Consider the following 13,643-nt stretch of genomic DNA (forward strand, 5'->3'; position numbering starts at 1 on the left):
TTTTGTTTTTTGATCCGACGTTGTTACATGAAGAAAATAATCTATTTTAATTTCTGCACCAAAAGGTGGCGCTAGTTTCCCGTGCAAACGCCTAATAACTTAAAACAAGTTTAGCAGTTAAAGTAACGAGAACAATCGTTAAAGTTATACAAGTAATTCCTTAATAGTTTTAATATAATATGCACCTTAATATTATTGACATCTATCAAAATTATTTTAGTTCTTCAACGGGTGATATAGCGTATTTATTTTAAAAAAAATACTTGGCAAAAGGAACATTTCACGCTCTTTACATTTGAAATAACAAGAAAGGCAAAAAATAGGAAATTAACACTCACTTGTATCTTAATTATGTTGCAGAGATGCCACGGGAACCTGATTTGATGTAGTATTCTTCAATTTAGCTGAAATAAACCGCCACGTCACTCATTTAGATGCTGCTTCCGATTGGTTGAACCGGAGAGACCGCTGAGAGGATCCGCCCACAGGCAGGTCGGTCTGCTTGGGACTTCAGCCGGGGAGGCGAAGCGTCCGGGAAGCGGGGAAGCGGCGAGACGTCGAGGGGCGGGCAGGGTGGTGCCGAGGGGCGGGCAGGGTGGTGCCGCTAGGGGCGGCGCGGAGGCTGCCTGTCTGACACCGTCACGGCGTAGCTCTCACATGCACACCGTCATTGACTGTAATTGTGGTGAGATGTTGGTTACATGCAAACATATTTCTCCGTCAGCTAAACCAACACGCTTTTATTGTGGATTTTAAAAGTCGTGCCATTCGAAAGGAGACTGAGGATGAAATTCCTGTTCGGAAATTTACGAAAGTAGAGCAAGTGGAATTACTATTTAAGCCGTTTTATTCATTTTTTAAACCCCTGGGGTTTCAGTTGGATGTACATTTCGCCTTGCATCCTTCCCTGCTTCTTCACGACTGAAGTGAAGGTTGTGGGATTGACTAAAACCATTTTTTAATTGGATGTAAACAATAAAGATTTTATTTCCCCCTCTCCCTTTCCCTAACCTTCGACATGACTTCTCTTACTGGAAATAAAGACAGGTCTGTGACGACCAGAAGCCGAAAATATGGGGTACGTTTGATTCAATGATTTATTATTATTATTATTATTATTATTGTTGTTGTTGTTGTTGTTATTATTATCATCGATAAATAATATTCACTTTTGAGTACAAACAAACTGTTAAACATGAACAGTACTGTTCAAACGGTAAATACCGATATATGTGTAAGGTATTGCACTTCTTTTTCAACAGATGACAGATGCTTCTCCGACCAAATCAGCCTCTTTTTCGCCTGAGACGTGGTACCGCAAAGCTTACGAGGAATCCCGGGCTGGCGGTCGTCCTGCCCCTGAAGGTGCCGGCTCCATGCCTGGCTCGTCCGGAACACCCTCACCTGGATCTGGCACCTCGTCTCCAGGCTCGTTCTCGGGCTCTCCTGGTCCCACATCTCCGGGTATCGGCACAGGCTCGCCGGGATCCCTCGGAGGTTCGCCAGGTTTCGGCACCGGATCACCTGGTTCGGGAAGTGGGAGCTCGCCGGGGTCTGATCGTGGAGTTTGGTGCGAGAACTGTAACGCGCGCCTGGTGGAGCTCAAACGTCAGGCGCTGAAATTGCTAATTCCCGGACCTTTCTCCGGCAAGGTAGGCGCCGCGTTCAATATAGAAGCAACAGTTATTTGCATTAATCGTATTTTCCATTGAAGACACATTAAGCTATAATTTACTGACTTAAAATCTTAATGGCACAAAAAGTTTACTCCCCTTTACGATGTGCGCAAAAATATGTTTTGTTATAGGAGACCATGCGCATTTGATTTGTGTTTACTCCAAGAAACTTTACCAGGTCCTTGCTTATGAACAACGAATGACGTTATTTAGCTGCATGTGGTGAAAAAGTTTTTCACCTTTTAAAGAACATGCTGCAAGAAGTCTATTATATTCAGGCTATACAAAATACTGACTATACATATGGGTCTCTGTAGTTCTGTAGGAACATTTAAGCATCCGATTAAGCTGTCCAAGGCCTCTTTTACGTGATAGGTTTCTATATTTCAAGCTTATTTTTATGATCCATCAGAAGTGCCAGCCTTCTCACGTATGGATGTATGTTGCCTGAATCGCAGAAGAATTAAGCTACATAATATGAGATACTCTGATTTTATTCACAAATCTGAATTTGAGTATACTGTAAACATAACTAAACAACAGGCATTCTTCTGTTTTTTAATCACTAAAAATCCAGTCCATTCAACAAAGGCTGTCCAATAATTCACCAACCACACGATTTCTCGCTGATTATTCAGTCTTGTTCTATCTGTACATAGGTGGAGGTTTGATATACGTTTACAAAGATCCCGGAAAGATGTATAAAAACCAATTTCACCGATAAAAGATTGTTTATTAATTTAAACAATATTGTAAAATAATGTTTAAAATTCATAAATCAAGATTTATATTGTACCATGTTACCTGTTAAGGGTTTTGTTAACGGCTGAAAAACACACTGGACGCAGAAACACGATAATGAATTTCTAGCCGTGTCGTTTTTGCTGTGTTATTAAAAAATACAATGCAGTAATCGCAAACATCTTACACATTTTATTGTACTTCTGCTACCACCCGTACGTTGCCGTTAGTCTGTCTTTGCTGACGAATGCAGTCAGGGGCGTAGGGTTAATTGGTAACAAATGGTAAAGTGCAGCCGTAACGCCAATGAGGAATGGGACGGCAGCTTGCAGCCACCGAGGAAAAGGAAGGAAACCGGTTAGAATAGTGCACGAGAGTCGCTTTGTGAAAGGCATCGTTATAACGAGGACGGGGTGCTTTGGGCACTGCCTGCCTTGGAATTCCAGTTAAGGTGCTGCGTCACGAATAGCGGGCACTGCAATTGTTCGGACAAAATTTAAATGTTCGTTCACTCACCTAGACCGCTGCTTTGACCTTATGACCAATTACGGTTGTTTTATTCAGACACTCGTTTTGACGATGATCCCGAAACACCAGATCTTGTACATACATAGATATTCCTGTCTTTAGTATTTATTACCCCTGGAAGAGGACTTGACTACGCACGCACCAGCGTGGGAACTGAACTGAAGAACCAGTTTTCTGATGTCAGTTCAAGATGTCCCGAAATAGTATATGATATAATTAAGGAAATATGCAAAACACCCATTGATGTCGGCGCGTTTTGTACTGAGGGTATGAACTTGCTGTTATTGAACAACACAGGAGTTCGAATAGATTAAATATGTCACACTGTAAAAACTTTACCACATATAGCATATAACATCTCTGTGTGAAAATCGATAAGAGCTTCCCAATGTTCGATACTGATTGTATTTTTTACTGAATTAATGTTTCTTTTTCCGAACAACCGATCGTCGCTGGACGCTGTCCGCCAACCGCGGAGCGCTGCGCTGCTGCATTGCAGAGTAAAATAGCCCAACCTGAAAACAGTTCGTTGCTGTACAGATAGGGGGCGTTGTGCCGCCGATTACTTCCAGTAGTTTCACGTTTGCGTACATTAATAGACCGTAGAATAAAATAATGATTAAAAAAATAATTCAGAATGATGTAAATTTAGCTTATGTGCTTTTCGGGAGATATTCCAGAGGCGTTTACAAATAGTTAGGGAATCTAAAGGTAACGTTCATTTTTCAAGAATTTCAGTAGGGTAATTATTATAATTCAATTACCATATCATCTCGCTTTGATTATTGAGCTACTCCTCGATCGGTAGAGATGAGGGTTTCTTTAAAGTGTTTTAGACGCGGGTACGCCAGGTAAAACTCAGGTCTGAAAAACAAAAAGGTCTATCAGTTGTGGATCAGTTGTGAGCTATTAATTCGTGCCATGTTAATAAAATAGTCTTTTTTGGTTTTCCTGACTCTACAAGTAACAAACGGAAGTGCCTTTGAATATTTTTATATTCTCTTTTTAAGTCTGAAATAGATGCCTGTTTAATATTGGAAATCTGAAATGGTTGCCGAAATGGGAAAAAAAGGACAAAGTGGTAGATGTGCTCTCTGTCCTTGGGGTTTGCTGTAATATAACATTTTTTTCCCAGCCGGAAGAAGTTATTTATTACTGGAGGGCAGTGAAACCTTTTTTATTGTATAGTTACTTGCTTCGTATACTTGTTCTATGCTTTTCTAGTAAGCAAACTGTGTGGTTTCCATATGTGTTACATGTGGCAAAATGCAGTGTTCCCCCATGCCAGGCACACCTCGCTCGTAGCCCGAAGGGTAATAGGTCATTGGGTCTTGCTGGGGCCAGAATGTGTCCTTCTCAGGTTGAGGAGCCTAGTTCACAGTTTCCCCAGTCTGATTCTTGGGAACCCGTCAACAGTCCATTGAGAGAGTTATTGAGAGAGAGGGAGCGAAAATGTGAACTGTCTGGCAGGGAGCTGGGAGGGAGCAAAAATGTGGACTGTCTCGGGGTCACTAAGGACTGGGTTGAGACACGCTGCCGTAGTTAAAAAAAAATGGAGGTCCATACAATGATGGCATAGATGACTGTGTTGGAACTCAGTGACCTCACTTCAACCCGCACAGTGTGCCAGCAGTGATGGTATCTACAGTCAGCCTTTCGTAATTACATCAAGGCAGCCGTCCGCTGATTATCCTGCCTCTTTTTACATGGTGGAGGTCTCTGTGCCAAGGTATCAGGTCTCCTGGATGTGTAGGGAGTGGGGGGGGAGCTCAGGTAATTATTCAAACAACATCGTTTCTGCTTTCATCACGACAGCTTCATTTCGGCTCTGATGGAAAGATCCGGAATGCTTTCATCGTATGTAAATCATGACCTTTGGAATGCATCATTTTCCTGTACATTGGAGAAAGTATTGATTGCATGCAGAAGTAAATGACATTAGTAACACAGGGAGAGGTATTTCCATCTTTGCAGATTGTTTTTTTTGATACCTTTGTGTTTTTCTGACCTTAATTTCAGTCCACAGAGGGGGAAAAAACTCATAAAAGCACCAGGAACAGCTTAGTATAAAACGAAATGGCCTTTTTCTTTAGGGCTTGGCAAACAGATGTTTTTTTCTTACCTTCCCCTGTGCCCCCCCCTTCCCCCCCCTCCATCTTAGAATTGGTTCAGCTCTGGCTTCCGTTTTGTGCATCATGTTAACCTACACCTTTTATTACAAGTCACGGCACTGGTGATGGGATCGGAATGAGCGAGTGAGGAAGACACAGGGAATGAGGGAAGGTTTGGGGGGGTGGGGTTCAGTGAAGGGGGCATTAGGGGGCAGGTTTATAGCGGTACTTGGTTCTGGGGAGCAAAACGGGCACCTTCTGCTCCTGCTGAATATATCTTGCTTACCTTTTCTTCTTAGCTTATTTAACATTATGCTTTGCATCCATTCTCTGCAAAGGTCTCCCACATCACACCATCTGCCACATGAAATATATCGTTGTCAGTTTCTCAACTCAACTTCTAAATTATAACAGTGGTAATGTTTTTGATTAAACGCCAATCTGCATAAGAGGAAACACAGTAATGGGTTTTGTGGTAGAGTGCTGAATAAATAGTTTAACGTATTTTTGAAAATGACATAAATATATTTGCAAAATAAAACACGCACCAGTGATCCTGATCAGGATAATCACCTAAATGATGGATGGATGAAATAGAATTATTACATATTCTGTAAGTTGCTCCTCTTTCAAAAGAAGGTGGTAACTGCAATCTGCAAAATAAATTAGTGCAGGATTCCTTTAATGCCCAATTTCATCTGCCCATTTAATAATAACTCCATACCACTGCAAGGAATCCACCAAGCAGAATGTCTGGGTAACAGAAATCGCAATGGTCAAAAATTCACTCAGACGTTGTCGAATCCCTGATGGCGTGTCTTGCACCTGACAATGAAACTGGATCCCACTGAGGCTTGCAATTTTTTTAGTACCCAGGGCGGTGTAGAGAATTGCAACCTGTTTCCATTCATGCATCACAGGCTATGCTGCCATGCCCACGATACAGCACTAACGTGAAACTGATGTGATCAGCATAGATATTTCACGTTTATGCGCTCTTTATGTCTCCGAGCTGGGGAAGACATTATCATATAAAGAGGTCGCTTCATCAGTATGGAGCGCTCGGTGTATGGTGGGGCTTAATGCTGATGCTAGCTGAATTCTGGGCTTCTAAAGGTCTAGATGTTGTTTATTTCTGGATGGCATCTGCTTTGTCTCCCGGTGCTGGGGAAATGTGTCACTGGGGCAGGGTGAAAGTGTAACTCCTGGAGGAAAACGCACACCGAAGAAGCATAAGAAACTTGATGTTACGGTAAAATCTATTCACTGCCGTCGGCCTACTGGAAGGGTCTCTTGAATTTAAAGCAGATAATTCTTGACTTACGATGGGATTCTGATCAGCGCATTGTAAGTTGAAAACATTATTATTTTAATTATAATCGTAAGGTCAAATATGAACATGACGTGATAAATAAGTAAATAAATAGCTACTGTCGCTGAATAAATAAAGAATTGCTGTAACTAGCTAAATACTAGTAATTGAAAACTATCCTATCATTAATTGTACAATTAATTGTAATGTTAGGTTAAACAGAAAGAAACACTGTTCGATACGTTGACGTGTTTGTGTTGGCAATCACTACAGAGACTGGAAGTATTTTCCCGATCCACCTGGAAAATTTGCCGTGTGTTTTGAGGACGGAGGAATCACTCTGGAGCTTGTTCACTTGGGGGGTTTGGCTGCCAATTGCTAAGGTTCTGCGTTCCCGGCTGCTCTCGTTCCTGTCTCGTCACCAGCGGTATTAAGAGCAGAACTTCTAATTAGTCCTGCTTAATGAAGCCCATTGCTTCCCACAGCCGCTGTGCTTGGCATGAGCTGACTCATAAAAAGGCTGCTGGGGGGGGTCTAAGGAGAGGCGTCCAGGCAGTGGCGCCAGCAGATCTTCCCAGCACCATGGAGGTGAAGAGCTGGACCATCTCCTATCCATACTGCTCTGCAGAACGTCTCCTCAATGTTCTACTGTCTGACCACGGTCCCTAACAATGTTTTATTTCGGTTCTATGACCATTTTGGCCCCTCTCTCCCTTGCTGAAGAACCTCATGTAGTCTTTCATATAAAAAATGAGTTTGAATGTAATAGAAACAAACATTATAACCTAATATGTCTCTAACATGTAAGAACTTACGTTATTTTATTATTACGAAGTTGCATCCTAAGGTTTTAATCAGGAATATTTATTTGGTTATTCGTACAATATTTGCAAGTCGTGCAAGCACACAGAATACATCTGAACACAGTGAAGTTTGTTTTGTCTTTCTGCTGGTACAATGGACACTAAACAGGAACGCAAATAAGGATCAGAAGAAAGGTTTGAGTGATTACGTTCAGATGTTTACTCATGGACAACAACGGTAATAGCCTCTGGCTTGAAGCCACGGCAGAACTGCATATTGTTAAATTCAAACGCCGTTTAATGCAGATCAGTATTCATACAAGCTTTGTTCCAGTCCTGCAAAGTAAAACTGTTCGGTGATGTGATGAGAATAATTAGCAGAGGATTGCTGGGGGAAGACAAGATACCATCTGCATTGCTCCCCATGTGTGTCTAATCAAGCCGTGCAACGTGCTAGCTTTTAGCCTGCTATTTAGGTAACTGGACGATGGACAATTTTGTCCTTGTGCTCCTGGAACCACCCTAGAAAGCATGTCAATGTGAAGTCCCTGTCTGGGAGACAGACTCTCTATTGTGGGATGAAGATGATCGGCCTTATTGGAAACACGCATGCTGCGTTAGCTGCTTACGGAGTCATACCACATACATGTGGCAGGAAATTATGAGACCAGTAAAGATAGTGATGGGATGGTGTACTCAGGGTGTGGAGTCCACTGGACTGGTGGACTTGCACATCATGTTGGGAAGATGGTGAAGTATAGCTTTTCTGACGATTTGGTGACCGTATGCAAAGCTACTGTCTAACTTACTTCTATAGCATTCATTACATTTACATTTATGTAGTTCACCGTTGCTTTTATTTAAAGTGCTAGCAGATAGCTCATTATTAGCAGATAGCTCATTATTAGCAGATAGCTCATTATTAGCATACAGCTGTTACAGAGAGTGCAGCATAAGTGCAGCTTTATTGCTCTTACAGTAAATAACCAGACACAAGTATAAGTAGCATCAGAGGAAGAAGCTATACAACATCTTCTAAACATAGGACCTAAAGCAGAGGACAAAAGACCTAAAAGACCGCTTTTTATATCAGGGGACAAAGACCTCAAAGATCTTGTGCTTGTCCGCTACCACAGTGACATTGCTCCCTGGAGTCGAAGTGTGAGCTGAGAGGTGTCCCTTTGCTTGGATCTTGGGTAATTAGCTCAGCAGGCTAAGCCTCTTGCCTAGTAGTTGGGTTAGTTGGTGGCGACCCAGACTCGATCCCTGGTTGATGCTGCTTCATAAATCAGGAGCATATGTGCAGTGCCTGCATCCTATTCATGTATGTTAGCCGGTATTTCTCTAGTTTACTGATTTAGGTCTATGGCAGCTTAGCTCAATCTTGTGGAGCTTTGTGTCGTCAGCCATGCAGGACATGCATGCTATACCGTGGCCAATGGCAGTGGTTTGGCGGCGTTTCTCATTTACCCATTTGTGGGATCGTGGCCATTAAGATAACTGAGAACTGTGCTTTTCCTGTTCTCTTTCTCTGTCCAGGACGCACACACACCACCTTAACCTCCGCCTGTCTGACAGACCTCTAGCAAGCTGGCCCAACTTCTACATAGTCATTTAGAGAAAACGTTGTGAATAATCTTTTACACATTTAAATGCAAAAAACAAAAGCTTTCCTAGAGTTAACTCGAGGTTCTCTATTCTCTGTTTATGTGAATTTGTGTAATAGTGGGATTGTTAAAGGGAAAACACTCAAAAACAAGCAGAGGCCATCTAATGATCCGTCATGGATCACTGCAGGCGTCCACCTCATCCTCCACTGATTGCTCTTCTCATCGCAATCCATCTGTTTCCTGGGTTGACATCAGCTCAATAACAGCACTAAAGACATCAGACCTTTCATACTCAGGACTGAGATTTAAAACGTCTGAGTTGTTTTTGTGCTTTGGAGTGACATATTTGGAGATTGGTGTTATATTGCAGCTGGAATCGAGAAAGTGCAAACAAACAAAATCAAAAATGTACGATCAGTTCTTTTGATTGTTTATCCGTTGGTTGCATTTGTGCTAAACTGGGGAATTTTTGGAAAGCCAGGCCAAAAACGCAATAAACGAAGAGCAGAATTACCTCTATTCCTAAAGATGAATTTCACGCATAGTATTTTCAAAATATTCGAAAATGGTTTTTTTGGATCGTTTCAAACTGTTCCTCAAGGAGACATAGCAAGCAGCAATCTTGCGGGTAATTTTCCACCGTTATGAGACACGAGACACTAGAAAACAGGTTTTCTTCGTTTTGAAAATAACTTTTTTTGAGGTATAGTTGACTATCAGTTAATGGGGTGTAACAAATATGTTTCCCTTTTTTGTCCTCTGGCCTCAGGAGTGTCTAGAATCAAAATCGATAGTCTTACCTAGGAATAACTAATCCTTCTAGGAATTTTGTGAGATACCGCATTAGGAAACACTTTATTGAATGGATTTATAATGAGTGGTTTATTACTTTTCTGCCTCACAGAGGACATTGGGAAAATTGGGATATATTAAGGCTGGTTTGCGTGAGAATGAGCCAATTCCGTAACTTCACATCTGCTGCCGACAGCCCAGGTGTATTACCATCATTATGTGCTATTAGCATTTGCTAAGGGTAATTGTTTTGTCCCTTTGAAGACATTATGCAGTGTAAATTGTATTAATACTGTATTCAATATTAATACTGTGTTAAATTTTTAATTTTCATTTAAAATTCATAGTTGTGCATCTGGAGTTTTTAGCGCAAACTTCCCCTTCCTGGTTAATATGCGGGTTCTTGCGTGCTGGGATTCACTCAGATGAGCTCTGAACAGCCAGAAAGCACAATCCTGAGGATTACAGTCCAGCATTACTCTCAGCAAAATCCAAAGGCTAAATTATGATTTTTTTTAAATCACTATAACTTTTTCAAAAATTTTTATTAGATTAAAATGATGCTTAATTTGCCTTTCGAGCATGCGCACGCACACACACACACACACACAGGTTAGTAATTATATCTTTGACTCTCCATTCACTTCACAGAGCTTTGTGGGGAACCGAAAAATGGTCCCCACAATGACAAAAAAAAAATGGTTTTTATCACATTGTGGGGAATATTCGGTCCCCACAATGTAATATAAATCTAATCCACACACACACGCACAAACAAACATACGTGCGTGCGTGCAATAACTGTAATATAAGTCCAAGTGCAGGGCCCTAGGTGAGTTTATGCACGCCCATGCTGCTCACGGACCCGTCCACCTCTGATGTGTTTCTTAAATTTCCCGGGGACTGGTACCATCATGTGGATCAGCGATGTTTTGACCCGCCTGTTACAGCAGCTTTCAGAAAACCTGCTGGATACCGGCACTCCAGGATCAGGGCTGCCAACCGCTGTGTTATAGCATTTGTGTACATTTATTATATCTATGAGCCCACATACTGCGTGTGAAAGGCTTTCCACAAATTCTTGGCTACCAGTTTTTTAAAAGAATAGGCAGAGAGTAGAAAGTATCCTGTATACATATTAATTTGCATGGGTGACATATCTGATTTTTGTTACAGCTGACACCAGCTTAAATTGCTATTGCTTTTCTCACTTCTACTTGCAGTGCAATGGGATAATTGTAGAGCCACGGGATTCCATTTAAACTGAGCGAAACCTTTGGGGCTGCAGGAAAAGCAAAAGCATGGTGTAAATGAGCCAGTTTGGAGCCCTTTCCTGCATGAAGGAGACTTGGCTGCAAAGAGCCAAAGCATTTGCTAGGGGACTGAAGCAATAAGTAAACCTGTCAGTTGTAGCTGAGGTGCTTGGATGATTTACTTTTTACGTTTATTTATTTAGCAGATGCTGCAAGTGATGTACATGTGAGGGTCAAAGAGCAGAGCTAACCAGTATCACTGGGGTAATTTTGGCTAAGGACCTTACTCAAGGGCCCACTGGTAACATCAGAATGCTAGGTGTGGGATTGGAACTAGCAACCTTCTGATCATGGGTACGGAGCCACACCTCACCTCCATGGCATATTCTAGTGGCAAAAAAAAAAATCTTCTAATTGCTTATCTAGTTTAGGGGCACAACGAGCCTGGTGATTCCAGGAAGAGCAAGGTATACCCTGGACAAAAGCAGCGAAACACCTGGACAAAAGCAGGGGAAACCTGGACAAAAGCAGGGGACACCTGGACAAAAGCAGGGGAAACCTGGACAAAAGCAGGGGACACCAGGACAAAAGCAGGGGACACCTGGACAAAAGCAGGGGAAACCTGGACAAAAGCAGGGGACACCTGGACAAAAGCAGGGGACACCTGGACAAAAGCAGGGGACACCAGGACAAAAGCAGGGGAAACCTGGACAAAAGCAGGGGACACCAGGACAAAAGCAGGGGAAACCTGGACAAAAGCAGGGGACACCTGGACAAAAGCAGGGGACACCAGGACAAAAGCAGGGGACACCAGGACAAAAGCAGGGGAAACCTGGACAAAAGCAGGGGACACCTGGACAAAAGCAGGGGAAACCAGGACAAAAGCAGAGGACACCTGGACAAAAGCAGGGGAAACCTGGACAAAAGCAGGGGACACCTGGACAAAAGCAGGGGTCAATTTTTTATTTTTTTTTATAGAAAGAGGACCTGTTGATTTTGAAGTTTTTTTTTTTTTACCTATTAAATAGTGTAATAAAAATGGGTTCCATATGATTAATTATTTATATTGTATTTTATTGCACAGTCATACTAATTGCAGTACTGTCAGTAGCATTAACTTGACTGGCAAAGGAGCCGTGCAACATGATCTGAGCATGTTGAGGCCGAAGCCCAAGCACGCTCCCCATTTAAGGTTGAGAAAAATGACTGGAAGTCGGCCTCCTTCCCCGAACTCTGCGGTGATTTGGCAATAATCACTGTCAGCGTGTTTGTGCTGCAGTTTCTCTGAGCGTGAAGGGCTGTAATTCAGTCAGAGAATGATCTAAGAGGAAACATTAGGCCTTTGTATTTATAATGAAGCTTGGGGAGCCTCCTGCGGGTGCGGAAACTGCGAGCCTGATGGGGATCGAGGTTTTTATGATCAAAAGTGAATTAAATCACATATTTATGCATGAGGCTATTTTCGGCAAGGTCATGCGCATTGACTATGTGGAGATGCTGCCTTGTTTTATAAGGAAGAAGCACCGGCTTTTTGTTACCCTGCAAGTAGCTCTTTGTTTTAATGATACGATGGTTGTGGGTTCAAATCCCTGGGAACATACCTAAACTGTAGCCCTTCCCTGTTCTGTAAATAGCTTTTGATAGTGTTAGATGAAAAAATGTAAAGGGATTCTTTAACTTTGCACTCCAGGACAGAATTAAGAATCCCCCAGGTCCAATGTCAAACTTTCCACTCCAGGAGATAATTAGGAATCCCACAGGTCCATTGTCAAACTTTCCAGTTTGGGAACCCCAGGTCTAATACACCTATCACTGCAGGTTCTGTGTTGAACTGAGTGTTTATATAAACACAGTAATGTTTAGCTGAACTCCAGTGCACATATAGATTAAATGCACTGCTAATTGTCTAGAACAAGGAAAAATATGAAGCAAATGAATCGTAATGAGGTACATTTCCTTTAAGTGTAGAACAAACTAAACAGTGTGTGGGATATTGTGATATCCTTAACCACGTGTATGGTTCTTTAAATTAGGAAATTGATATAATTACAAGTACCTCTCCAAAAAAAATAGGAATGTGAAAAAAGCCTTTACATCCCAAGACTTTTGGAATAGCAGTGTTCATGTCTATGAAGGATTATACTAACAAATGCAGATACAAATCAAATCCGCTTTCTCACTAATTATACACCAAGGCATTGTGGTCTATGATTATCATAACATCCACACTTAAGTGCATCATCCTGTCTTGCTAATCCAGCCTGTTGTTGGGGAGTGAGCCCAGGAGGTAGTAATTCCCGGCCCGATAAGCCTGCTTTTGTTCCCCTGTCCCTGCAGTGCTGAAAACGACCGGCAAGGCTGCCTGCTGCTCGTGTGGGAAAACACGCAGCTTTATGTTTATGGCTGCTGTACAAATACCAGCAATTATGCAGCAATTTGGTAATTAGCAAGATACTTCGTGGCAGGATGCAATTCGAGGCAGGCCCTGTCCTCTAACCAGATTTACATGCTTGCTTGCGGGTCAGAGTTGGGCTTTTTGTGGCCTGTGCATTTATACTTTATTTTAAATGGTGGAGAGTAAGATTCTGTCATTGTAAAGCCAGGACAAGACCTTGAATATATATATTAACCATATTCGACATTATCTTTGAGTCGCTATTGAACTGAATCAACTATTATTTGTCTTCTCAGGATCTTAGTTCTCACTCATTGGACTAAACTACTAAGTACTTAACAAAAAAAAACATCTGCAGTTAGTTATCTGTAATAATTTATTCAGAGAGGTGCTAAATGCAGTTCTATTCTTGGTAATGTCCC

At 41.9% G+C, this 13,643-nt stretch overlaps 1 protein-coding gene across 4 annotated transcripts in view; it reads left to right on the forward strand.

The window, feature by feature from the left end:
• The first annotated feature begins 656 nt into the window (after positions 1 to 656).
• Positions 657 to 13,643, forward strand: part of kif26ba (kinesin family member 26Ba) — a 93,245-nt gene continuing 80,258 nt past the window's right edge. For all 4 annotated transcript variants that reach the window (XM_048974537.1, XM_048974538.1, XM_048974540.1 and 1 more), the window contains exons 1-2: positions 657 to 1,078; positions 1,263 to 1,652. In XM_048974537.1, coding sequence (XP_048830494.1) covers positions 1,019 to 1,078; positions 1,263 to 1,652 — 450 coding nt within the window. In that variant the 5' untranslated portion in view covers positions 657 to 1,018. The remainder of the gene's footprint in view (positions 1,079 to 1,262; positions 1,653 to 13,643) is intronic.

This window comes from Brienomyrus brachyistius, chromosome 14, assembly GCF_023856365.1.
Source record: "Brienomyrus brachyistius isolate T26 chromosome 14, BBRACH_0.4, whole genome shotgun sequence".
Classification (NCBI taxonomy): Eukaryota; Metazoa; Chordata; class Actinopteri; order Osteoglossiformes; family Mormyridae; genus Brienomyrus; species Brienomyrus brachyistius.